The sequence below is a fragment of the Diceros bicornis genome, chromosome 5 (assembly GCF_020826845.1).
Source record: "Diceros bicornis minor isolate mBicDic1 chromosome 5, mDicBic1.mat.cur, whole genome shotgun sequence".
Classification (NCBI taxonomy): domain Eukaryota; kingdom Metazoa; phylum Chordata; class Mammalia; order Perissodactyla; family Rhinocerotidae; genus Diceros; species Diceros bicornis.
In genome coordinates this window covers 94,936,375-94,963,968 of record NC_080744.1, presented here as the reverse complement: position 1 = coordinate 94,963,968, position 27,594 = coordinate 94,936,375, and the positions used below count along the sequence as shown (strand labels likewise).

The window sequence follows — 27,594 nt, the reverse complement described above, 5'->3', positions numbered from 1 at the left end:
TCTTAGCTTCTGTTCTGGTTCATGTGTTGTATGGCTAGAGTCCTTTCTCAGACATTTTCCTCAGACAGGGCTCTTGGGGAAATATAGCTCTGAATTTTATGTATACCCCCAAAAGGAGTATCTCTTCTGCTGTGAAAGGTCAACGGTTACTTGGCTGGATGTGTGATCCTTGGGTTGTAGTCCTTTCCTTGCTGTAATCTCTAACCGAAGTGCACACTGTTATTACTGTTTTATATAGTAAATATGTGTTTATATTTACCCATATTCACCATTTTCATGCTCTTCATTCCTTCTCGCATTTCAGACCTTCCACTGGGATTCACCTTCCTTCTGCTTGAAGTACATCCTTTAGAATCTCCTTGTGAGGATCTGCTAGTTACAAACTCTCCCAGTTTCCATATTTCTGAAAGTCTTTATTTCACTCTCATTTTCGAAAGATATTTATGAGAGGTATAACATTCTAGGTTGGAGGTTATTTTCTTTTATCACACTGAAAATATTATTTCACTGTTTCCTATTTTCCATTTCTGCTGCTGAGAAGCTAGTCGTTAGTCTGTCATTCTTTTGAAGGTAATCTTTCATTTTTTGTTGATTTTAAGATCTTCTCTCTCCTTGTTTTGTTTGTTTGTTTTTTCACTACAATGTGTCTTCTTTTTATTCTACTTTGGATTTGCAGGAATTTTTGAATCAGTGGGCTACAGTCTTTCATCAGTGCTGGAAAATTGTCTTTAAATATTACCTTGCCCCATTCTCTCTCCTGCCCTTCTGGAACTCCAGTTATATATATGCTAAACCTATACTCTCTATCCTCCACATTTCTTAACCTAACTTATTTTCTATTATTGTATCTCTGTGCTACATGCTGTATAATTTCTTCTGACCTACTGTCTAAGTTTTAAAGTTTTCAGTTATTATGTGTTCATTTCTCAAAATTCAATTATGTTCTGCTTAAAATTTGCTATGTCACTTTTATAGTTTCCTATTTCTTGCAGATATTTCCAAGCTTGTCTTTTATTTCTTTACATATAATAAACATAACTGCTTTATAATTCATGTCTGATCATTCTAATATCTGACGAGTGTGAGGGTCTATTTCTGCTTTTTTCCCCTACTAGTTCTCACTTGCAATGCCTTGGCTTCTTGGGGACTGGGCAGCTCTGACTGAGTGCTGCCGGCTGCCCTTGAACAATTATTTGCAGAAATTCTCTGAGGCCAAAGATGAAGGCATCTTCCTCTGGAGAGAATCTGTATTTGCTTCTGCCAGGTACCTAGGAGTACCACCATCCAGATCCACTTTAAACTAAATTCATGGCTGAGGTTTCTTGATTACCTCGTTGATATAAATTTGGGCTACAAATCTGCCCAAATGTCAGCCTTAACATAAGTTCTCTCCCTCACGATTCCCAAGGCTTATTGGCAACCAGCTGACCAAAGCCTTCAGAAGCCTTTTGGCTTAGCAGAGTCCAATAAATCAGAGCTAGGGGTGGAGAGAAAGGGAGCCATATTTGGGTTGCCTTATTTCCAGAATCCTTGAATTTGCTTTAAAGTCACATGCATACATGTCAACATTATAATAACACATCCTATGGTATAACTTTTAATGGGTATTTCATTAAAGGAGACTTTATTATGTTTAGATGACTTCAGCAGGCATAGTTTTGAGAGACTAAGAAAGGGGAGTGTTGTAGATTATTAGATTACCAGGTTATAAAGTTAAACCAAACTGTAACACAGCACAAGGACAACAATTTTTTTTCTTCAAATTAATTCAAAACTTTTGCTGGCTCTGAACTAAGATAAAATAATTTCTCATGCTGAATTATACTTGCGTAACAAAGAAGTGGGTACATACTCTTGTAAAGCCAGCAGCAATGAGGGGCATTACAGATGATTCTTCTCTATCCACCCTTCAAAAGAACATAGTAAATGGTTAGAGATAGTTTTTATCAATTACATGTCACCTCCTTAACTATTCACTAATTTACATAATACTATGACTGTCATATAATGAGTACTTTTAGATGAATTAGATTAATATACAAGTCAAAAATATAAAGTTGAAAATAGTTTTCTGTTTTAGTTTCATATTTAGCTTTTTGACAGTATATATTAATACCTGAAATACAGAGATTACACTAACAATCAGAATACAGGAGTAACCATATATCTACTTGATATCTAAAAATTTATATTAAATTAAATTAAATTAAATTCTTTCCTATTTTCTTCTACTTCCAGTCTATTTAAAAATAAAAAATCCCTTCTTCACCCAAAGCTCAAGAAAAAAGTTTAAAGAACACAGAAATATTTCTTCTATCTATAAAAATGTATAAGCTAAATAATATTTATTTGAATACTGCCCTTCTCCTCACATATTTCTATTCTTTCCTTACCTCCAATTTAAGGATGAAATATAAGATTTCCCCCATTTATGTATACTTCAAATCTTCAATTTAGAGTTAGAAGGCCCTAGGAAGATACCTCTCGAAAACATTCATACTTTTAGGAATGGAATTCTCTCGAGGTTTGCCTATTTCTAAAGTTAAAGGCAGTCCAAAATCACAAAACCTAGCATGAGAGTTGAAACTCCTACCATGAAGTTAACTGGGAAAGTGAAAGAAAATGTGAAAGAACAAAGAAGAAAAGGCCAAACTAAAAAATGCCATGCCTGTCCCAGCCTACAAGCTGTTATTTGGGCCTCTGTTAAGAGCAAGCATTACAGTGACACTTGAATTTCAACATCGAAAAAAAAATGAAAGCTTACCTGCGTACTACACCAATAATAACTGTATTTTCTGAGAGTTTTGATGATCTGATAGACCTTTAAAAAAAACCCAAATTTTAAAATAAATTTAAAGTAATTCTTAAAAAAATAAATACACTTAATTTTTTAGAACAATTAAAGTTGGAGGAGAGGTACAAGGGAGAGCGAAAGATCCCTTCACCTGGATTCACCTTCTTGGCTACTTGATCTTTCTCTCTTTGGGGGACAAACTCCTCATCAATGGACTGTGGTAACCCAACAATTATGGGGTACAAATGTAACAGCTGAGACGATGTGCCTTCTACTTGTCAACTTAAATTGTTTCAGGTGGAGAATTTTCCCCACCTTGGGCTTACACGAGAGGGGTTATTCGTCTCTTCCTATCAAAAGGAAATGCAAGTTTATGTGTATTACCACATGCTGATGGCTATGATTACAGTGGGGATGAAGAATCCCAAGGGTCAGCTCTCCACTATATTCTAAGCAGTACAAAGAAGAGTTCCTAGGTAGAATGCAGGCAAAAACAATAACAACAACTCAAAACTAGGAAATGCAAGATATTCTTATCAGTCAGAAAGAAGAGAATCAACAGCTGATAGAAAAGGTTAAGAATGCAGGACTGGGGCCGGCCCCGTGGCTTAGCAGTTAAGTGCGTGCGCTCCGCTACTGGCGGCCCGGGTTCGGATCCCGGGTGCACACCAATGCACCGCTTGTCCAGCCATGCTGAGGCCGCGTCCCACATACAACAACTAGAAGGATGTGCAACTATGACATACAACTATCTACTGGGGCTTTGGGGGGAAAAAAAGGAGGAGGATTGGCAATAGATGTTAGCTCAGAGCCGGTCTTCCTCAGCAAAAAGAGGAGGATTAGCATGGATGTTAGCTCAGGGCTGATCTTCCTCACAAAAAAAAAAAAAAAAAGAATGCAGGACGGGTTGAGAAAAGTAGAAGACACTGCTCCACTGACATTACTCAAGGAGTATGAGACTCCCCACAGAGAGTAACTTCAACTCTTTTAGACAAGCAGCTTCCCAGGAAGCCATGGGGAATGAAAATCCAGCCAAGAGATCAGAGAGGGCAGAAATAAGTGTGACACAGGGAGTAGGAGAAGGAAAAGAAACTGCTCCATTGGTGATATGCAACAGCTGTGAACTCGTCCTGCTCTGGGGGAAGAAAGCAGGACTCTCCAGAGAAGAAGAACCAGGCCACAGGAAGAGGGAGGAACTCAGCCCGTGGACTGAAAGGAAGACAATCACATGGGAGGGTGACTTCAGAAGGAGTGGAATGGAGGGACCATACCCAGACTGCCTCAGCTAAGTCGGAAGTGTGCTGGCCTCCTGGAGAATGTGTCCAGGATGGGACAGAGAACAGCCAAGACTTACTGCATCACTTCAGTTCTGTTAGTTCAAGAAATAGAACCGCTTCTGAATCACAGAACACAGAAAATAATCTGAGTGACTATTTCTCATTTCTCCTAAGGACAGCATATATCATAACTATTCCAGATGCATAAGAGAAGTTAATTCATCATATACAATGGACGCCTCAGTTTTGGCAAACTTCTTCAGTAAAGGGCCACATAGTAAATATTTTAGGCTTTGAGGACCATACAGACTCTGTCACAACTATTCAATTCTGCCGTTGTGGCCTGAAAGCAGCCAAAGACAATGCATAAATGAATGGGCATGACTGTGTTCCCCTTTGCCCACCCCGGCCTTAGAGCACCGGGGCTTAATTTTCTCATGGAACTCAGGCTGACAACGGCTTAGAGTCTAATGATAGATGCAGACTAGATCTGGGGTAGGGAAATTGCTGAGGGAGGGAAAACAGCTCTAGGGACCAGCCAATCTCTCTCATGGGCCACATAGCTCACACCTTTCTCTCAACATTTCTGCTCTTCCCAGTGTCCACTCTACTCCTCCAGCTTCTATCTGCCTATCCTCTCCAGAAAGAGCTATAAGGGCACCGCACGGCTCTACTGTAAGAGACTTCTCAACAGGTCACTGCAGGGCTTGCTGACCAGGTGCCAATCTCTTGTCCAGCCGTGGTCTTCCTGCCTGCAGAATAGCCAAGCTCACCTTCCTGGAGAAGAGGCCATGGAAGGGCTGTTTAAGCTTGGAAGAGTGACTGGCAGGGCAGACACTCACACAGACAAGGCCAGTTCACTTTTCAAACCTGTTGGCTAATAGGTTTGAAAAGCTAGCACTAATCTTAAACAAGGAACGAGAGACATGGACTCACAAATGGTATTTCCACGATTTCTTAGGACACTGTACTTGTTCTTGTGTTTATATTTCAATCATATCACAAAGATTTAGAGGGAGAAAAGGCAAATTTAAGTATGCAGCCAGCCATCTCAAACCAGCTCTCATCTTTTTCGAGGAAAAACAGAGATCCGAGCAGTATAAGAGCAAGTGGACAACCATGCAGGTGAACTCAGCAAGTAGTTTTGGATGACCTACTAAGGACAAAGTGGAAGGAAAGACCAGGTTTACCTGGAGATAAGCCGATCCCTGGAAAGGAGGTCTAACACTGTATAACAAGGCAGAGGTGTACTCTAGACTTTTTTTGGCCCATAAGAAGGAAGCACTGGCTAGAAAACAGAAATGTCAGGAATGTGGGTTGAAAAATAACACCCTTTACTTTAGAATTCATGAAAACTGAGAAAGAAATCACCTGGCATCATCAAAAGGTACACCCAGAAATTCGGAAGGCAGATTTCTTTCAAGAAGTCAGAAAAAAAGATGGGGCAGGAGTTTGTAGCACAAGATTCTGAAAGGCTACACAAGCATATTGGGAAGCTCTCCAAATCACACTACCTGGTCTATCATTAGGATTTGATTTGGTTATGCATAAGAAAACTCCAAAGAATAGTGGCTTAAACTAGATTTGTCTCCCACATAAAAGAAGTGCAAAGGTATGCAGTCCAAGGCTGCAATGGCACTTTGAAGCATCAGGAACCCAGCTCCCTCCATCTTATGTTTCACAATTATTGTCTGTACATGGTTTCTTCCTCACGGTCCAAGATAGATGCTGAGCTCAGCCATAATATCCACATTTCAGAGAGCTGGAAGAAGGGCATGCACTCTCCCTTCAAGGATACTTTCCAGAAGATGCACAAGACACTTTCACTGGCCACCTGCAAGAAAAACTAGGGAAAGCAGTATATTTTCTAGGTGGCCATGTGCCCAGGTAAACACTACAAATTCTATTATTAGGAAAAGAGTAGAAATGAGTACTGGGGGCAACTACCAGTCTCAAGGCACACTAGGCAACTACAAATAATTGTGATGATGGTCTCGACACAAAACTGGAAAAAAAGCCACATGACAGCAGTTTACTAACAGGACATAACAAAGCCCTTTAATGAGTTAAATTTTAAAAAAGCACAACTCCATTACTTGTACTTTGCCACTGTTCCCTCTGCCATGTGGAATGAGTTTCAGATTAAAAAGAATGGAATTTACAACGGTAAAAAGGATCTGCAGACCAAGTTGAATCCAGAGATTATATGAAAGCCTTGGCACTCTGAGTTCAATCTTGTTTCTGCATTCAACATATATTTCAATTTTGTTAATGCATTTTGGGTTTCCACGCAGAGCTTTACTTCCTCTATCTCTCTTTATCAAATCTTCCCTTTCATTACAGAGCCCTGCTCCTGTTACACAAAGGAATGTTTCTTCATTTCTTCTGACTACACTAAGCATATGTCTTTTAAAAGAATCTTCAGTTTCTCATAGAAAATAATTTTTTGTCTTTAAGGCTACTCTTTTCCCCTCCACAGTCTGGCAGCTTTTTACAGGCCCCCTTCTTTATCCTATTCATTTATCCTTGAATGGGAGCAACATCAACGCAGGCCGAGAGTCTGCAGCAGAGAGGGTCAGAGGAGTCGCCCTTGTACCCCTTGGCTAGACCCTTGGCATCAACAGCCATCCTCCTCTTAGGTCTGGGCCTGCAGATCAGGTCAACAAGAGCGAGTTCATGCTCAGAGAGCACTGCCAGCAGGCATGCATGGTCTGCTGCACAGAGTGGACTCCCGGCCTGCTCTCTCCCATTCTCTAGCTAAACCTCAGAATTGATGCAGTTTGCTGTTTTGAAATTGCAATATGTGAAGGATTGTTTCCAGGCCCCTTATGCCTCCGTCTCTTCTTACAACATGATAGGAAAAACCACATCTCTGTCTATCTCCCTCTGCTCCCTGTCTGGGGCTTCCTAGTGGAAGTAGAAAGTAAAGAATGAAGAGACAGCAGGGGCTAGAGGCAGGCCTCTGGCCAGCTCACAGAAGTGTTGGTGCTCAGCTGAGAGTGAGCCATCTGTTTCCCAAGTCAGTGTAGCACCAGCATCCCAGGCTCAGCAAGATACAGTAGGAAGGAAGCAAAGCCCCACTCCCTTTGGGGCCATCGGTAATTCAGCTTCAGAGACTGAAGTGTGCAGTGGACATTCCAGGAACAGGCTTCTTTATTAGCCCCACAGTAGAAGAGATGCAGTGGGAATCGCTGTTCTTTTCTGTTCTCCCAGCTTCTGACATCTCTGTCATCTCATCCTTGGTTTTTTAATTGCTGTGGTCAGTTTTTGTCTCTTTTGTTACCTTCATAGGTTTTTTGATAGGAAGTTGGGAGGAGGCACTGATATCAGGCACCACACAAGATGGCCCATAACAGCCTCACAACTGGTTGGCTTGCCTCAGCTCCTTCTGTCTTCCACTCCGTTCTCAAGTTGGCAGCCAGAGTGACCTTCCATTCTACTCTTGATGCTCTACTGTACAGAATACGTCAGTGTCTCAGCTGCCTACAGGGTTAAGTCCAAAGGCTTTGGCTCAGCACCCTCATGGTCAGGCTCACGTCTGCTGCTCCAGCCTCACTCTGAGCCACGTCCTATACCTGCCTGATCCAGCAGCCATCAAACACCATGCAGAGGAGACCTGGACACCCTGCCTGTTCCTGCACATGCTGTTCCCTCTACCTGGAATGTTTTCTCCACCTTCCTTCCTTTCACAACTCCTGCTCAGCCTTCAGGACTCAACCCAAATATCCTCCTTGACAAAGGCAGCCACAGCCCTTTGTATATACCTCCCATAAATGCTCTGTGGGCATTTATGGGACTGCTGTACTGAAATCACTTCCTTGCCCTGCCAACTAGAGCATTAGCTGCTCAGAGGCAAGAACCACGTCTTATTCACCTATGCAGTAGCTCCAGTACCAAATACAGTGCCCAGAACTGAGAAGACTTACAAAGTAGGGTTCCTCAATCGGTGGATTTAGAAACATCACAGACAATTTGGCCTTCAGTAAGGCATCTGATAAGGAGTGTCAGGAGTTCCAAATGTCTCTAATAGAGTTACAGGTGAACGCTAGTTGTTTAGACAAGTCAGCAACTGATGACAAACTCTTCACAGGTGGTGTTGATTAGGTATCCCAAAAGGAGGATGAAGGGAAGGGCAGAGCTCTGCCAGGGCTAAGGTCTATGAGCTGTGTAGGTCAGTGGAGAGAGAGAGGGCAAGCAGGGTCAGGAGGGAGAGCCTGGAAAGATTCCTCGAAGGAAGAGTCCATAGTGGGCAGGCACCCTTACACGGATGATCTTAAGGAAGATAAACCAGGTAAAGGCCAGAACCAAGATGAAACTGACTTAGGAAAATAAATCAGGGCCCGCTCTTGCCTGTATAAAATTCAGTACAAATGGCATAAGGACGATCGCCTCGCCAAAATCCTCAGCCAACAAGATGGAGATGACGTGGTAAAACACAGCAAGCGAGAAAGACTTGAGATTCTCAGCCAGAGCTATGACACAGCCATCAGGAAACGAACGTGATTGGGGGCTGCATTTGTAGAGGTCTGCTCTCTGGCAAGCATAGGAGAGATGACTGTTCTGCTCACTCCTCATTGGTCCATCCAAACCTAGTGTGAGCTTTTCGGTTCTGGAGCCATGCTTGTAAGAGCTATCAACCAGAAGAGGGTACTCAGAAGCAGCAGCCTTGATGGGGCTGGAATATGAAACCATACTCTGTGAGGAGCTTCTGACAGCAGTGAGGATGTGCTCCATCCAGAAAAGACAATTCCTATCCTCGAATGCTGGGAATCTGGGCAAGGGGACTAGACTTGTTCGAGTGACCCTATGGGCCAAATCTGGACAAAGTTGGGCTCAACATGAAGGAGAACTTCTGAAACTCAGAGCTTTGCCTTGGGAAACCCTAAACCCCCAGCAGAGGCTGGTGGGGACTTTGTAGAGGACATGCACACATGACAGTCTATGTTTCTCTAAAACCACATATTAAGCGAGAGGAAGTCAAGATGGTGGCATAGGCGGACTCCGAACTCACCTCCTCCCACGGACACAACAGACTTACAACTATTCTTGGAACACTTACACCTGAGAGAGAACTGAAAACTGGATAAGAGGAAGCCCTAAAACAAATGACAATCCTGACTGAGGTGGAAGAGACAGAAATTTCCTTCTGGAGAGAAAAAAAGCCACCTTGACAAGCCACAGGGCTTCACGGCCACTCAAGAGCAATCCAAAGGTACACAGCCTTCCCTGGAGGAGTGGGGGACCTGACCAGGGAGCAGTGCCACTATAAGCATTTTTTGGACCCAGCACAACCGAGACGAGTGTCATAATATCTGGCTTTGCTGGCAACTAACAACAATGGGGAACACTCCCCAGAAAAGCTGGGACATAAAGAAATTAAAGCCAGCTCTTAAAGGGCCCACGCACAAATTCACCCATTTCGGAAAGCAACCTAAAATCACCCAAAAGAAAGGTGCACAGTCCTATGGTGAAGAGACTCCTCTGATAGGCTCTTGGTGCAGCTCGGTGAGAGGTGAGACCTCTCCAGGGACTGAGACATTGGCAGAGGCCATTGTTATGACCTGGTACAGGTGTGCTGACACAGACGCTGTCAGACACCATTGGAGTTCTTCCCCTGGCCTGCTAGCCCAGGGTCTGCCCCACCCACTAGAGTACTGATTTAATCCAGCTCAGCCAAACCAAGCAGCCTGCCCTAGGGACTGGCTCCACCCAACAACAAGCCCTCAGGCAACTTGTGGACCTCACAGGATAGGTGCCTGGATTCTCTGCAGCCTGGTGAATGGGTCCACTTCCATTGGGCAGGGCACGCACAAGGGATGCGCAGAGTGTGTGGAGTGCATGGGGCTTCTGCCGTGGGGCAACTGGGTCCGCTTCAGCGGGTTGGGGCACACAGGGCAGGTCTGCGTTGACAGTGTGTGTGGCTCTGTGGGTGGTGGGGCTTGTCAGCTGCAGAAGACTTGTGCTCCTCAAAAAGCCACATAGGGGATTGGCCCCACTTTCTAAGGTCTGAAACAACTGGGTGCACCAATCCTCAGAGAGCTGACAAGAGCCTTGCAGACCAGAGGCCTATAGCAATTGTAAGCCCCCAAGCCTCAAAACCAGCCACACTGGGGGCCTACTCACTTAACAGAAAAACTGCAACAGGAATGTGCTATTAGACCTTGCAGCCAACTGTGCTGGGGCTCCCCAAACCTGATAAAGAGACTGAAGGGTCCACAACGACCACACACAGCTGAGCATTACAACCAGCTGGCCAGGGGGACAGCTCAGCCTCCCTGGGCACCTACAGCAAGAGCAACCCTGGCACGACAGAAGGACACACGTAGCCCACACAGGGTCACTCCTGGAACATTTGGAACTGGTGATGAGAGGGAAGCACACTGCTGGGCCTCATAAGGCATCACTTATATAAGGTCACCTCTCCAAGATCAGGAGACATAGCTGACCTACCTAATACACAGATAAAGCACAGAGAAAGAGGCAAAATGAGGAGGCAAAGAAATATGTTCCAAGTAAGTGAAACGGACAAAACCCCAGAAAAGGAACTAAATGAAACAGAAATGAGCAATCTACCTGACAAAGAGTTCAAATAAAGAGTCATAAGGATGCTCACCGATCTTGGGAGAAGAATGGATGAACTCAGTGAGAACATCACCAAAGAAATGGAAAATAAGTAATCAGAAATGAAGAATACAATCCTGGAAATGAAAAATTCACTAGAGGGACTCAAAAGCAGAGTAGATGATACAGAAGAACAGATCAGTGAGCTGAACGAAAGACTAGAGGAAATCACCCAAGCTGAACAGATAAAAGAAAAAAGAATTAAAAAGAGTGAGGACAGTCTAAGGGACATCTGGGACAACATCAAGGGCACTAACATCCATGTTATAGGTGTCCCAGAGGGAGAAGAAAGAGACGAAGGGGCAGAGCTATTTGAAGAAATAATAGTTGAAAACTTTCTTAACATAAGGAAGGAAACAGACATCCAGGTACAGGAAGCACAGAGAGCACCAAACAAGATAAACCCAAAGAGGCCCAGACCAAGACACATCATAATTAAAATGTCCAGAATTAAAGATAAAGAGAGAATCCTAAAAGCCACAAGAGAAAGGCAACAAGTTACATTCAAAGGAATCCCCATAAAGCTATCAGCTGACTTCTCAGCAGAAACCTTACAGGCTAGAAGACAGTGGCACAATATATTTAAAGTGCTAAAAGGAAAAAAACCTAGGGGTCGGCCCTGTGGCGTAGCGGTTAAGTGCACACACTCCGCTGCTGGAGGCCCGGGTTCAGATCCCAGGCGCCCATGATGCACTGCTTGTCAGGCCATGCTGTGGCGGCATCCCATATAGAGTGGAGGAAGACAGGCACAGACGTTAGACAATAAAGGCCAGTCTTCCTCAGCAAAAAAAAGGGGGATTGGCAAGGATGTTAACTCAGGGCTGATCTTCTTCACAAAAAAAAAAAAAAAAAAAAGGAAAAAAACCTATAGCCAAGAATACACTACCCAACAAGGTCATCATTCAGAATGGAAGGAGAGATAAAGAGTTTCCCAGACAAGTAAAAATTAAAGGAGTTTATCACCAAGAAACCAGTCCTACAAGAAATTCTAAAGGGACTTATTTAAGGGGGAAAGAGAAGACCACAAGTAGGAAAAAATTATCTATTTCCATGATAAGAGGGTAACGGATACAAACGCATAAAAAAGACGTTAGATATGTTATCAAAAACATAAAATGTAGGAGGACAGGAGTAAAAGAGTAGAGCTTTTAGAAAGAGGTCAAACTAAAGAGACCATCAACTTAATATAGATTACTATATATGTAGGTTATTATATATGAACCTCATGGTAATCACAAACCAGAAACGTATAATAAATACACAAAAAATTAAGAGAAAGGAACCCAAACATAATACTAAAGAAAGCCATCAAACCACAAGGGAAGAGAGCAAGAGAAGAAGAAGGGAACAGAGAACTACTAAACCACCCAGAAAAAAAGTTAAAAAAGGTATATACTTATCAATAGCTACTTTAAATGTCAATGGACTAAATACTCCAATCAAAAGGCAAAGGGCAGCTGACTGGATAAAAAAACAAGACCCATATATATGCTGCATACAAGAGACACACTTCAGACCTAAAGACACTCACAAACTGAAAGTGAAGGGATGGAAAAGGTACTCCACGCAAATGGCAATGAAAAGAAAGCTGGGGTAGCAATACTTATATCAGACAAAATAGATTTTAAAACAAAAACTGTAACAAGAGACAAAGAAGGGCATTATTACATAAGGATCAAGGGAACAATCCAACAAGAGGATATAACACTTGTAAATATCTATGCACCCAACATAGGTGCACCTAAATACATAAAGCAAATTGACAGACATAAAAGGAGAAATAGACAAATAGTAGGAGACTTTTAACACTCTACTTACACCAACGGATAGATCATCCAAACAGAAGATCAATAAGGAAACATTGGCCTTAAACAACACACTAGACCAGATGGACTTAGTAGATATATACACAACATTCCATCCAAAAACCAAAGAATACACATTCTTTTCAAATGCACATGGGACATTCTCCAGGACTGATCACATATTAGACCATAAAACAAGTCTCTATAAATTTAAGAAGATTGAAATAATACCGGGGTCAGGCCGGTGGTGTAGTGGTTAAGTGCACACGCTCCACTGCGGCTGCCCGGGGTTCGCAGGTTCGGATCCCTGGCGCGCACTGACGCACCACTTGTCAAGCCATGCTGTGGCAGCGTCCCATATAAAGCAGAGGAAGATGGGCATGGATGTTAGCCCAGGGCCAATATTCCTCAGCAAAAAAAGAGGAGGACTGGCATCGGATGTTAGCTCAGGGCTGATCTTCCTCACAAAAAGAAAAAAAAAAAAGTAAAAAAAAGAAATAATACCAAGCATCTTTTCTGACCACAATGGTATGAAACTAGAAATCAACTACAGGAAGAAAATCAGAAAAGCCACAAATATGCAGAGATTAAACAAAATGCTACTGAACAACGTTTGGGTCAATGAAGAAATCAAAGGAGAAATCAAAAAATACCTGGAGATAAATGAAAATGAAAATACAACATGCCAGAACTTATGGGATACAGCAAAAGCTGTTCTAAGAGGGAAGTCTATAGCAATACAGGCCTACCTCAACAAACAAGAAAAATCTGAAATAAACAATCTAACAGTGCACCTAAAGGAACTGGAAAAACAAGAACAAATAAAGCCCCAAATCAGTAGAAAGAGGGAAATAATAGAAATCAGAGCAGAAACAAATGAAATAGAAACTAAAAAAACAATAGAAAAAAATCAATGAAACCAAGAGCTGGTTCTTCGAAAAGATAAACAAAATTGAAAAACCTTTAGCTAGACTCAGCAAGAAAAAGAGAGAAAGCTCAAATAAATAAAATCAGAAATGAAAGAGGAGAAATTACAACAGACACCTCAGAAATACAAAAGATTATAAGAGAATACTACGAAAAGCTATATGCCAACAAATTGGATAATATAGAAGAAATGGATAAATTCTTAGAATCATACAACCTTCCAAAACTGAATCAAGAAGAAATAGAGAATTTGCATGGACCAATCACCAGTAAGGATATCGAAACAGTAATCAAAAACCTCCCCAAAAATAAAAGTCTAGGACCAGATGGCTTCCCTGGCGAATTCTACCAAACATTCAAAGAAGACTTAATACCTATCCTTCTCAAACTCTTCCAAAAATTGAAGACGAGGGGAAGCTTCCTAACTCATTCTACAAAGCCAACATTACCCTGATACCAAAACCAGACAAGGACAACACAAGAAAAGAAAATTACAGGCCAATATCACTGATGAACTTCGATGCAAAAATCTTCAACAAAATACTAGCAAACTGAATACAACAATACATTAAAAAGATCATATAACATGATCAAGTGGAATTTATTCCAGGGATGTAGGGATGGTTCAACATCTGCAAAACAACCAACGTGATACACCACATTAATATAATGAAGAATAAAAATCACATGATCATGTCGATAGATGCAGAGAAAACATTTGACAAGATACAGCATAATTTATGATAAAAACTTGGAATTAAGTGAGTATAGAAGGAAAGTACCTCAACATAATAAGGCCATCTATGACAAACCCACAGCTAATATCATTCTCAATGGTGAAAAACTGAAACCTATCCCTCTAAGAACAGGAACCAAGGATGCCCACTTTCACCACTCCTATTTAACACAGTATTGGAAGTCCTAGCCAGAGCAATCGGGGAAGAAAAAGAAATAAAAGGATCCAAATTGGAAAGAAAGAAGTGAAACTGTCACTATTTGCAGATGACATGATTTTATATAGAGAAAACCTGAAAGAATCCACCAAAAAACTTTTAGAAATGATAAATGAATATGGTAAAGCTACAGGATACAAAACCAACATACAAAAATCAGTTGTGTTTCTATACACTAACAACAAAGTAGCAGAAAGAGAAATTAAGAATACAATCCAATTTACAATCGCAACAAAAAGAATAAAATATCTAGGAATAAACTTAACCAAAGAGGTGAAAGATCTGTACACTGAAAACTATAAAACATTGCTGAAAGAAATTGAAGAGGACACAACGAAATGGAAAGATATTCTGTGCTCTTGGACTGGAAGAATTAGCACAGTTAAAATGTCCATACTTCCTTTATAAAGCAATCTATAGAGTCAATGCAATACCTATCAAAGTTCCAACAACATTTTTCACAGAAATAGAACACAGAATCCTCAGATTTATATGGAACAACAAAAGACCCCGAATAGCCAAAGGAATCCTGAGAAAAAAGAACAGAGCTGGAGGTATCACACTCCTTGATTTCAAAATATACCACAAAGCTATAGTAACCAAAACAGCATGGTACTGGCACAAAAACAGACACACAGATCAATGGAACAGAATCGAGAGCCCAGAAATAAATCCACACATCTGTCAACAGCTATTTTCGACAAGGGAGCCAAGAACACACAATGGAGAAAGCAAAGTCTCTTCAATAAACAGTGTTGGGAAAACTGGATAGCCACGTGCAAAAAAATGAAAGTTGACCATTATCTTACACCACACGCAAAAATTAACTCAAAATGGATTAAAGACTTGAATGTAAGACCTGAAACCATGAAGCTTCTAGAAGAAAATACAGGCAGTATGCTCTTCAACATCGGTCTTAGCAACATATTTTCAAGTACTATGTCTGACCAGGCAAGGGAAACAACAGAAAAAAATAAACAAATGGGACTACATCAAACTAAAAAGCTTCTGCACAGCAAAGGAAACCATCAACAAAACGAAAAGACAACCTAACAACTGGGAGAAGATATTTGCAAACCATATATCTGATATGGGGTTAATATCCAAAAGATATGAAGAACTCAAACATCTCAACAAACAAGAAAACTAACAACCCAATAAAAAATGGGCAAAAGACCTGAACAGAAATTTCTCCAAAGAAGATGTAAGGATGGCCAACAGGCACATGAAAAGATGTTCAACATCATTAACTATCAGGGAAATGCAAATCAAAACTACAACGAGATATCACCTCACTCCAGTCAGAATGGCTATAATTAACAAGACAGGGAACAACAAGTGTTGGAGAGGATGTGGAGAGAAGGGAACTCTCATCCACTGCTGGTGGGAGTGCAAACTGGTGCAGCCACTATGGAAAACAATATGGAGATTCCTCAAAAAATTAAGAACAGAACTACCATACAATCCAGCTATTCCATGGCTGGATGTTTATCCAAAGAACACGAAAAGATGCATGAGTAGAGATACACGCACCCCTGTGTGCACTGCAGCGTTATTCACAACAGCCAAGACTTGAAAGCAACCTAAGTTCCCGTCAAGGGACGAATGGATAAAGAAGATGTGGTATATATACACAATGGAGTACTGCTCAACCATAAGAAAAGATGAAATCCAGCCATTTGTGACAACATGGATGGACACTGAGGGTATTATGCTAAGCGAAATAAGTCAGAGGGTGAAGGTCAAATACCATATGATCTCACTCATAAGTAGAAGATAAAAACAACAACAAACAACAATTGGTTTGGTGGTTACCAGAGGGGCAGGAGGGAGGGAAGAGGGTGAAAGGGATGATTAGGCACATGTGTGTGGTGACAGATTGTAATTAGTCTTTGGGTGGTGAACATGATGTAATATATGCAGAAAAAGAAGCATAATGATGTACACCTGAAATTTATATAATGTTCTAAACCAATGTCACCACAATAAAGAATAAACAAATAAATAAAAGCCACCAGTTTTAAACGAAAAAAAAAAGGAAACCAAATATTAAACAACCCAGTTCACATTCTTTATTTTAATATTATATAAATTTTTATTTACATATCAGTAAAAATGAATTTGATGAATGTATTACCCCTATCTGTTTAGAACATTCCCCAAATGTATAACAATAGTACATTTTCCTCCCTTAAAAAGTGGAGCATAGGGCTGGCCCGGTGGTGTAGCGGTTAAGTTCACTTCGGCGGCTCGGGGTTCACAGGTTTGGATCCCGGGTGTGGACCAATGCACCGCTTATCAAGCCACACTGTGGCAGATGTCCCATATAAAGTAGAGGAAGATGGGCACGGATGTTAGCCCAGGGCCAATCTTCCTCAGCAAAAGCAGGAGGACTGGCATGGATGTTAGCTCAGGGCTGATCTTCCTCACAAAAAAAAAGTGGAGCATAATTTTATGTTATGTATATTTTACACCACAATAAAAACAAGTGGAGCATAACTACCACAACTTGACCTTTCCTTTTTTTTTTTGGTGAGGAAGATCAGCCCTGAGCTAACACCTGTTGCCAATACTCCTCTTTTTTGCTGAGGAAGATTGGCCCTGAGCTAACATCTGTGCCCATCTTCCTCACTTTATGTGGGACGCCTGCCACAGATGGCTTGATGAGTGGTGTGTGAGTTCACGCCCAGGATCCAAACCTGCGACCTCTGGGCTGCCAGAGGTGGAGCGTGCGAACTTAACCACTATACCACTGGGCTGGCCCCTTGACCTTTCTTTTACAACACAGGATGATCTAGAAGAGTCATCTTTATGAGTACAAATTTCCACTGTCCAGCAGATACCTGTAACTAGGTATGGGCCTGGACAAGACCAGGAAAGAAGCCAAGTTTTCCTCAGCACTTCACTCCCTCCTCATCTTTTCTATTTGGGCTCTTTGGCCCTCCTTAGATACTTCTTCTGCCGTGCAGCAACCCACCAAGACTACCAAGCACCATATAACTTTCCTTCCTCTGAGTGATAGCCATCAAATGTTAGAGATAGAAAGGATCTTGGAAACCAAGTGTTCAAAATTTACAGTTGAGAAAACAGATCCCCAGAGAAGGCAGAGGTTACTCAAAGGCAAGCAGCTGATCAGGGGAAGACCCACGCGTAGGACCCAGGCCTCCTTCCACCTGAGCCAGAGCTCTCTCCATATCTCTTGGGCTGCAATCCCTCCTGGATGTGCCAGGTAACTGGCCAGATGATATGTCAACAAATCTGGGCTACAATGACAATGGCTTACTGCAATCAACCAGACAGAAACAGGAGAGGAACACAGGCAGCATGGCAGGTGCTAGAAGAAGGCCAGAGGGGAAGATCTAGGATCATGCCTGGGTGAAAACCACCGAGTCTGACTCTCACCACCAAGGAAATCACCACGTACCCACAAACAACCTTTTGATAGGATGCCATTTTCTTGTCATCTCAGTTTTTAATTCTTATTATATTCGGTTTAAATCTTTTCTCTCTCCAAAAAGATTTTAAATGTCTTTAAAATTAATGTTATAAAATTTTATATTAAAATTACAATGTCTTCCCCAAAATAAAGTTTTCTATTAAATGAAATGGGTATTTCACTTTGCCTTGCTTCCATCAGCAGCAAATAATTTTCTTTATAAAGCACTTTTCTTAGATTTATGTCTGCTACCCAGAATTCTCTCATAACATTGATATTCTGCAAGTATTGTAAACAAGACACATTCACCTAATATTAGAAAACAATTTTCAAATTTTTTATAACTGAAAAAAATCTGGAGGGGCTGGCCCTGTGGCCTAGTGGTTAAGTTCAGCACGCTCTGCTTTAGCAGCACAGGTTCAGTTCCCGGGTGCAGACCTACACCACTTGTCAGTGGCCATACTGTGGCAGTGACCTACGTACAAAATAGAGGAAGACTGGCACAGATGTTAGCTCAGGGCGAATCTTCCTCAAACCAAAAAAAAAGAGGAAGTTTGGCAACAGATGTTAGGCTCAGGGCAAATCTTCCTCAGCAAAAAAAAAAAAAAAATCTGAAAAATTATAATAACTCATTGCAGTAAAATAGAGGTGATAGTTATGGTTAATTACATATTGGGTTTCGGTTTCATCTTAACCCTTAATAGTTCTCATTCATATTTTCTCACTGTTTTAAGCAAAGCAAAATAAAACAAAAGAGATAAAGATCAGTCCTAGAAACAATGATGTTCTAATGTCTTGCTTCTTTTACAGGCATGGAAGGCAACTTTAAAAACACTGAATTTAACTTAATGTATTTCTGGGCTGCATTTATTGTCACAAATACCAATGGGACTATTGAAGCCTGAGTCTCAGGCTTACCTGCACAGCGCCTCTGCATCCAGCTGCCGGGGATTTCTGTGGTCTATGATGATGATGTCATGATGTTTGTCCAGGAAACAGGCAAGGACAGCCTGAGCTTCCTTGGTAACTGTACATTTAAACCCTGCTTTTTCACATGCCCTACAGAATCCATTACACTGGTTATCTTCTTTGGTAAACACTAAAAGTACCTGAATCAAAAAAGCATGAACACATTTTTTTTTTTTTTTAAAAAAAAGAGATGTTGTTAGAATTGTTGTTTCTTAACAAAGCCATAGAAAACTCCCAAGCATTTTCAAGGCAAGTACACAGATGTGAACATAACAATCTGTTGATATAAATCCTTCACCTACACATAACTCAGGGACTCAGCTCCCTGAAATCAGTGCTATTCTATCTGTTCTTAATCTGGAAGTCCAAGTACATGGATCATACATTTATTTCTTTTGCTCATAAGCCCAATGACAGAACTCAACAAAGGCTTGATTAAGCATTCTATCTTGAAACTAAAACAATTAAAATACACAAATATTTATTTTAGTTAACAGTAAGTTAACTAGGTAAGTCCTTAGACGGCAAACACTAATATTTCAGTCAAACTCCTAGAATACTTAATACTTTAAATAATGTATTTAAATGTTTTGATTCCGATTTTTATGTAATTCCTCCAAGTTAAAAAAAATTACTTTGATTATAAGAGAGGAGATTTAAAGTAGACCAAAATGTTACACTTCAAAACCTGCCAGTTAAGTGACACGGGAATAGCACCAGGTACAAAAGGCAGCTTCTGTGTGACTGCCCAGGACGACGGCTGGCTGTACCTGTGCCTGGCCCGGATCAGGTGAGGCCTGGGTCTGATGCCTCTCCCCTGTGCAGCCAGGGCCCCCAACCAAACAGATCTGGTTCAGGAGCACACTGCTCTGGCCCTTCAGACCCAGACTGACTAACGCAGGCAACAGTGGTAAGGCAGGAGAGGGGCAGCCTAGGACAAAGAGACTTCTAAGCTGACAGAAACCGTGTTCCCCAAGGCTTAGTTCCCCTAAGTTTACCTAAGTGCACAAATACTACAAATGCCCAGAACTAAGAGAGCACACATTTCTGCCAGTCCTTTTTGTATTTTTAAAAAATATAATAGTTAACAGGTGTTTGTGTGCAGGAAGCATCAAATAACTTGGGAGTTAAATTTCAATTGGTTATTTTGTCTAATATTTTGGATTAGACAATTTATAGATATTTTCTCTGTGATAGAGCTGATTCAGCAACAGAGAGAAGACTATGCTTTTACTTTTTTATATTGGAAAATTTCAAACCCATAGAAAAGTTGTGAATGACATTGAACACTAGCATACCCATCTTCTAGTTTCATCAACTGTTAACGTTTTGCCACCTCTGCTTTCTCTCTCTCTCCACACACACACACACACACACACACAATAATACACATTCTTTTCTTTACTTCTGAATCTCTTAAAGCAGGTTGCAGATATTTCTTCATCTCTAAATATCTCAATGTGTATTTCTAAGAAAAGTACATTCTCTTATATAATTACAGTACTGTTATCAAGTTCAGGAAATTTAACATTGATCCAATACTATTATCTAAAATAGAAGACTATTTTTAATGTATAACTTGAGGCCCTTTCCCTCCCCCTCTTTAAAGAAAATCAACATGTGAAAATTACAGCATGGTTCAGTATTACCTGGAGTTGATGTGGATGAAATCTCATGGGGCCAAATTCCACATCAGCTACTGCTACCTGTAAGAAAAAGATTTGCTTAAAAATGAAAGAAAAAAAAAATAAGCTTGCTTAAAATTTTCTCTCTCTAAACAGTGCCAGAGATGAAAGTGAAATTTCTACTCCAGAGAATAATTACGTAAACTAAATAGTTATTAGACAGAGGAATCCCAGGGATCTCCTTATAAACCCCAGGAAAGGCAGAGAGCAGGCAGGAACAAAGAAAACGAGTCTGATCCCGGCTTTTCTTTTCTTAACTGTGTGTGACTTCAAGTGAATTACTCAACCTCCCTCAGCTTCAATTTCTCATTAGTTACGAAGATCAAATGAGATTATAATAAAAAGAGCCCCCAAAGATTAGACATTGAATGAACATGAGTTCCTTCCATTCTACTTCCATCCTTCCCCTGATGAACTATGAAATCATGTTTACATCTAAAATGGCACATAAACAACAAAATCCAGCAGTCAGAACCATGGGACATCAGAGCCAAAGAAATCTCATTGAGAAATAGTTAACACTTTTCATTTTACAGAGGAGCTTAATGCGTATCAATAAATGCTTATCTATTGAGAATTTAACACTAAAATACACAAAGATAAATACAATGTCATAACCAAACCCCAGTGAGTAATAATAATCATAGCGCCAGTGGAGGGCTCAGCATACACTACACACTGTGCTAAGGGCTGACCATGTGTCATCTCGCTCAGTCTTTGAAGCAACATGGTGAGAATTTAGAGTGGGAAAACTGAGGTTCCAAGTGCCTTGTTTAAGGCCACACAACCAGCAAGTGGCAGCTGGGGTTCCAGCCCAGGACTGTGACGCTCTATAACATGTGAGGCAAACCCAGGGCCACTGAAAGGTTTTGGGCATTCTGTGCACTCCGCAAAGAAGCCCAAGTCAGGGAGAATGTGGGGCTGAAATTTAGCCCCAAGTGATGAACCCTGGCACTAGGCTTCAAAAGAGAAAGCAGAAAAGACACCACCAGGAGGGATGCTGCTACTGCCCATGATAAAGAAGTGGTTAGATGGCACATGTGTCCTCTACATGAAGGGGGCATGCAGCCTCTGACAGAGGATACTCATGAGATTTGCTGTGAAGAGTCAGGTAGATAAAAAATAAAGTCGGAAAGGAGAGAAAGAAAAAATTTATGAATAGTTTACAAACATATGATATACTAGGTCACAAAGAAAACCTCAAAACATAGTCCTCAAAGTAAAACTTGTACACTTTTTATTCTTCAACCATAATGGAATCAAACTAGAAATTAAAAATATAAGTTTAAACAAAAACAACAACAAATACACCTTCCCTGGAAAATTTTAAAATATTAACTCACGCAATTGCTGTATCAGAAACGGAAATACAAACTATACCTACAGATCACTTGGAAAATAACAAAAGTGAGAATCTCATGTAATATATAAGACACTGCTAAATTTTACTCAGAGGCAAAATTCAAAGTCTTAAATCTTTTTATTATGAAACAAAAATTAAGTAAATATACTAGCTTTCAAATCACTGTTTGAGAAAGTCAACAGTACAAACTTAAGGAATCCAGGATGAGAAAAATAAAGTTAAAGGCAATAATTAATAACTTAAAATGTTAATGACTAGTGTGATTTTAAAAAATACATATATATGTATACAGAGTTTTGGTCACAAACTGAGGGACAAGATAAAAGCACAGATAGCTCAGGGCAAAAGCCTCACCCCTCCTGTGAAAACAACTCTGAGTACACCATCTACAACAACAGTGGGTGAAATAACTTAACTTTTACAGACAAAGGACAGCATAACTTTATGATCTCAACTTATCACTGCATTAATTTTTAAGAGATAAAAGAAGCTATAATTTTTTAAAGATTATGAATTTTGCCTTAGTAGAATTTTAGCAATATCATTTTAAAACATTAATGTTTCAGCAATTCTATTTATTTACTTAACTAGATTGCTTTTTAACCTTACATCCTGTCTATGGGGTATATCCGGCTCTCAGGACCTCTACTGAGCAGTATCCCAGCAGAGTTGGACAACTACTCACCACTACCCCCACCACCAGGAAATCTGATGACATTACTCAGTGAGCAGACGTCAGCAGTGGGCCCTCAAAGAGTAAACAACTTCCCAACTTCTCTGGATAAGGGGATCAGACCTACTGGAATTCTTGTATTCATCCTCTCTTTGTGTATGAAAATCAAAATCAAACTGACCTAATGCTTCAGGTCACAGCCCTCCTAATAATAACCGTTTTTCACATTAATATTTAGAAGGTAGCCGTCATTTTCAAATCAATTTTAATAACATAGCTTTGATTTAATCTTTCAGCTCCAAAAGCAACTGATATTTTTAGGTAATATAGGAACAACAGTATATTCACAGGCTAAGATCAGTAATTATACAAGTCGTTGAGTTTAGGCTTTTGGATTTTTAAATATTTGTGTATTTATTAAGATTTATTGTTTAGAGTGATGTCAGCATCACAGCAGAGTGAGTTGTTCCCTTTGTCTTTCCCTTCTAAGCTACCAACAGTGGGACATCCATACACCAACAAAAGACTCTCTGCACAGCACACCAGAACGCCTGAGAGATCCACACATCTATACATCTGAAGATGAGTGGACTGGACCTCCTGGAGGTAGTGGAACCGGGGGAGTGGTGGCGGAAGCTCTTGAGACCGGAGGTTCCAGGAACTGCAGCCATGCCTACAGCCAGAGGCCCCAGGAACTGAGGTAATGCCCATGAATGGAGGCCCCAAGAAGCCAGGCAGCCCACGCTCCCAGAGGCACCAGGAATCATTGCTGGCAGGAATGCAAACTGGTGTAGCCACTATGGAAAATAGTAAGAAGATTTCCCAGTAAATTAAAAATAGAATTACCATATGATCCAGCTATTCCACTTCTGGGTATTTATCCAAAGAACATGAAAACACTAATTAGAAAAGATATATGCACCCCTACATTCACTGCCACATTATTCTCAATAGCCAAGACTTGGAAGCAACCCAAGTATCCATCAACGGATGAAAGGATAAAGAAGATGTGGTGTATATATGTATATATGTATGTATGTATGTATGTATGTATGTATGTATGTGTGTGTATTATATAATGGAATACTACTCAGCCATAAAAAAGACAAAATCTTGCCATGTGCAACAACATGGATGGACCTTGAGGGTATTATGCTAAGCAAAATAAGTCAGATGGAGAAAGTTGTCGTATGACTTTGCTCATACATGGAAGACAAACAAACAAACAAACACATAGATATGGAAAACAGATTGGTGGTTACCAGAGGGGCAGGGGGTGAGGGGAGGAAGAAAGGGGTAAAGGGACACACGTGATGGATGGCAACTAGATTTTTGGTGGTGAACACGATGCAGTCTATACAGAAGTCAAAATATAATGATGTACACCTAAAATTTATATAACGTTGTAAACCAATGTAACCTAGGAAGGAAGGAAGAAAGGAAGGAAACAATACTCTGAAAAAAAAAGACCCACGGTTTAAAAAATGATTGTAAAATTAGGATATCAGATAAGGATGATGTCTATTTGTATTTTAAAGTAATTTTTTATGAATATGGCTGACAGAAACATGAAATAAATTATTATTAGAAGCTTTGATGAACCACATATCAGATTTCCTGTTTGCCTGACTGACAACATCATTTAGATGTGACACTAGAAGGCAAAGTAACTGTTATGAATCCTGATCACAAGTAGGAGTGGGAGAGGAAAGAGATATATAATTCCAACCTGTCTAAAATTTCGACTCCCCCTGACCCTCCCTATCCTTTGCCTGCTTTGTTTTCTTCTCTGTAGCTCTTAGTCACCATTTGCCACACTACATATTTTTTTTATCTCTTTATTGTCTTCTTTCCCACTAGACTGTAAGTTCTATGAAGAAAGGGATTTATCTGCTTTATTCATTGCTATATTTCCAATACCCAAATCAGTGCCTGACACACGGCAGGCATTCAAAAATTATTTTTGAATGAATGTTTACTCAACAGCTCATCTTTCTGAATCAATCATTTATCTAGAAATCACACTCATACCACCTTATACAGATACATGTATGTAATACAGAACTTCCAGTTTTCAGAATATTTTCATATATACTTTATTTCATTAATGAACACAAAGGAAGGAAGATATCTCATGAAAAGCCTAAGCGCTAGGAACTACAAAAGAATCATGTGATCTATGTCTTTTTCCTACATCCCCTTTATTAGAAAGTTATACTGAGATCAATTCACATTAATTGTATACAATCCTAGCAATGACAGTAAAGACGTAAATCAGATTTAGTCCTGGGCCATTGCTGTCTGTTCAGGCTTTCCCTGTACAGCCAGTGGCCATCTCGTCTCTCTCTCTCTCTCTGGGCAAAGAGTGGTAACTTGATCAAAGGCACATGGCCTGGACAAGAGCCAGGAGACACCGGTTCTTCGGTGGTAAGAGTCAGAATTAATCTAGACATTTGTGGACCACCTACTACTGTGTTATAAGCCAAGCACAGAGCTCGATACTGGCCGTGCAAAGAACAAGTGCCTGCCCCTGTCCTTGAGTACCGGGAGGGAAAAATGTAAATACAACATGTTGCATCAAGTTTCAACAGTGAAAGAAGATGTCCACTGTGTGCTAAATAGTTTGCCTCCAATCATATTTAAATGCAATTTAGTCCTTACCCTATGAATAAGGTAGCTCATTAACTCCATTTTACTGAGGAAGAAACTGAAGCTCAGAGCAGTGCAGTTAAATAGCTAGTAAGTGGCAATGGTGGAAACGGTACCCAATTCACAGAGATTTAATTCCTAGGGTCTTTTCATGCTCCATAGGGAAAGACCTAAAATCCTTGACTCTAACCTATATCTAGCTGAAATAAGACCAAGAATCTGGAAAACAGCATTCATCCATTTGACAAATCTTTGCAGCACCCACTATGTGTTAAATGGTTTCCTTGGCACTGGGCATCCAACAGAAACAAGACAGTTATTATCTCTACTGAACAACAGGGAGACGTGATGGAGAGTAACTGGGTTGCTATTTTGAATTAGAATCAAGGAAGGCCTCTCTGAGGCGGCAATGTGGAAGGCGAGATCTGAACGAGAAGGAGCCAGCCACACAAGGAATAAGGGAAGGAGCACCAAGCAGAGGGAACAGCTGGTGCACCGGGCCTGTGGTGAAAACAACGGGAACATTTGAGGAAAGGAAGGAAAAGGGGGGCAGGAGAGGAGGTCACAGCTAGGCAGGAGCTATCAGATGCAGAGCTTTCTAAGCCAGGACAAGAAACACAGGTTTTATTCTAAATTTCATGAAGAGCTACTAGAGAATTTTATACAAGGAAGTGATATGATCTGATTTATTTTTTAAAAAGATCTGTTTGGCTACCTGTAGCGAATGGACAACGGCAGGGTGAGAGTAGAGACAAGGAGACCAGTAAGGAAGCTTCCATAGCAGTCCAAGCAAGAGAGGACAGCAGCTTGGCCCAGTAGTTGCCATGGAGAGAAACAGACGGATCTGAGGTGTTCTGGAGGCAAAGTGATCAGGACTTGCTGATGGACGGGACACAATCCAATCCACTGATTCCTAGACCAGAGTTCTGATATGTGACTTACAGTTTTATATCATTGTTGCATGGAAATCTGGGGTTTTGCAAGGCATCCCAGTAGAAGCTGGTGTGGATCTGCTTGGTCCTTTCCAGATACACCCACAAGATGGCACCAAGATCTACCCTGAGGCAAAGCTCCTAGCTGCTTCCCCTGGTCCTTCTCCCAGAGCAGGCAAAGTACTCCATATATCATTCCCACTGTCCTAGTAGCTTTTTCTCCCCTCACCTGTTCCTAATTTTCCCTTCAGTCAACTTAAACAGCAGATATTTACAAGAAGCCTTTCATATGTTACCCCAACTGAATGCCAAAATCAAGTCACACGCTAGGGTTAAGCCATTTCAGGTCCTTCTTTCCCAAACCCATAGTGTTGGGCAACAAATGGTGTCTGGATTAAATGAGCTATTTAAAGGACTTAAAGCAATGCCTGACAGTGAGTAAATGCCCAATAAATTCTAAGCATCTACAGAAAAGATTTTCTAAGAAGTTTGTGCTATGAAACTACAATTTTACACACACACACACACACACACTCTTGAAGGCATTTTTAAAACTGCATTTTTCCAAAGAGCTATTTCAGAGCATTAAGGTAATCTCTAATAAGAACCATTAACCTCATGATACCTTGAAATATTGCACAAAATAGGACTCAATTCAATCCTGAAACCCTGAAATATTGCCTCTGAAGGTAAAACTAGAAAGAACTGACCCATAAAAAAACGAGAATAGCCGACTGTAGGATAACCCAACCCACGAGCTCCTCTTTACATGTTATCACCGACATTTAAGAATCCTCAAATCCAACTGCAGAAATCTGAGGTATAACATCATGGAGGCCAGACTAGAATCTACCTCTCCTCCACCCCTTCAAGAAAGAGGAAACTGATCACTGTGTACTGACCTGTCAGAAAGAGGGTCTACAGACTGCCTGGGGGAGGGGAGCCAGAGGTTAACTGGGTGCTATTTATTCAGCTCCCTGCCTGAGAAAAACTGAATCCAGCAGGCTGGATATCTGGATGTTGAAAAGGAATATTCCTAACTATAAATGAACAAATTAGCATCCTGCCTTTCTCTGGGATGAGTCTATTTCAGGAATATTTACATTAATCAATCATGTTTATGTCACACATTACACACTCAAATAGCAGTGAGCCTTGTTCAGAAGGTTCTACAGCTGCTTGCCTGCCTACCTGACCACATACTGACGGCAAATGCTAGCCTAGGTTTTACAGGGTTAGCTAATTAACCTCAGTGACAGCTGAAGGGAACAACACTGCAAAGGACAACACACACAATAGAAGGAATCATCTAGAATACAGCCAAACAGTTCCCAAAACCAGTATTCCTGAAGTCGTACAGATAGGAGTTTGAAATCTGACCCCTCTCCCCTGAAAAACTGTGTGACTCTAGGCAAGTTTCTTCACTTTGCTAAGCCTCACCTGGAAAATAGTGATAGTGAAGATTAAATGAGTAACAGATGAGCAGCTCTCTGCATGGTGCTGGCACACC

The 27,594-nt window shown here is 40.8% G+C and overlaps 1 protein-coding gene across 6 annotated transcripts in view; it reads right to left on the bottom strand.

The window, feature by feature from the left end:
• The window catches only part of PDE8A (phosphodiesterase 8A), a 148,670-nt gene that overhangs the window by 56,267 nt on the left and 64,809 nt on the right, over nucleotides 1-27,594 (bottom strand). For all 6 annotated transcript variants that reach the window (XR_009220149.1, XM_058542529.1, XM_058542533.1 and 3 more), the window contains exons 2-5: nucleotides 20,432-20,488; nucleotides 18,732-18,922; nucleotides 2,765-2,821; nucleotides 1,853-1,907 (exon numbers count right to left, since the gene is read on the bottom strand). Coding sequence is in view for 5 of the 6 variants with exons in the window: in XM_058542529.1 (XP_058398512.1) it covers nucleotides 1,853-1,907; nucleotides 2,765-2,821; nucleotides 18,732-18,922; nucleotides 20,432-20,488 (360 nt within the window). In the remaining variant the exon portion in view is untranslated. The remainder of the gene's footprint in view (nucleotides 1-1,852; nucleotides 1,908-2,764; nucleotides 2,822-18,731; nucleotides 18,923-20,431; nucleotides 20,489-27,594) is intronic.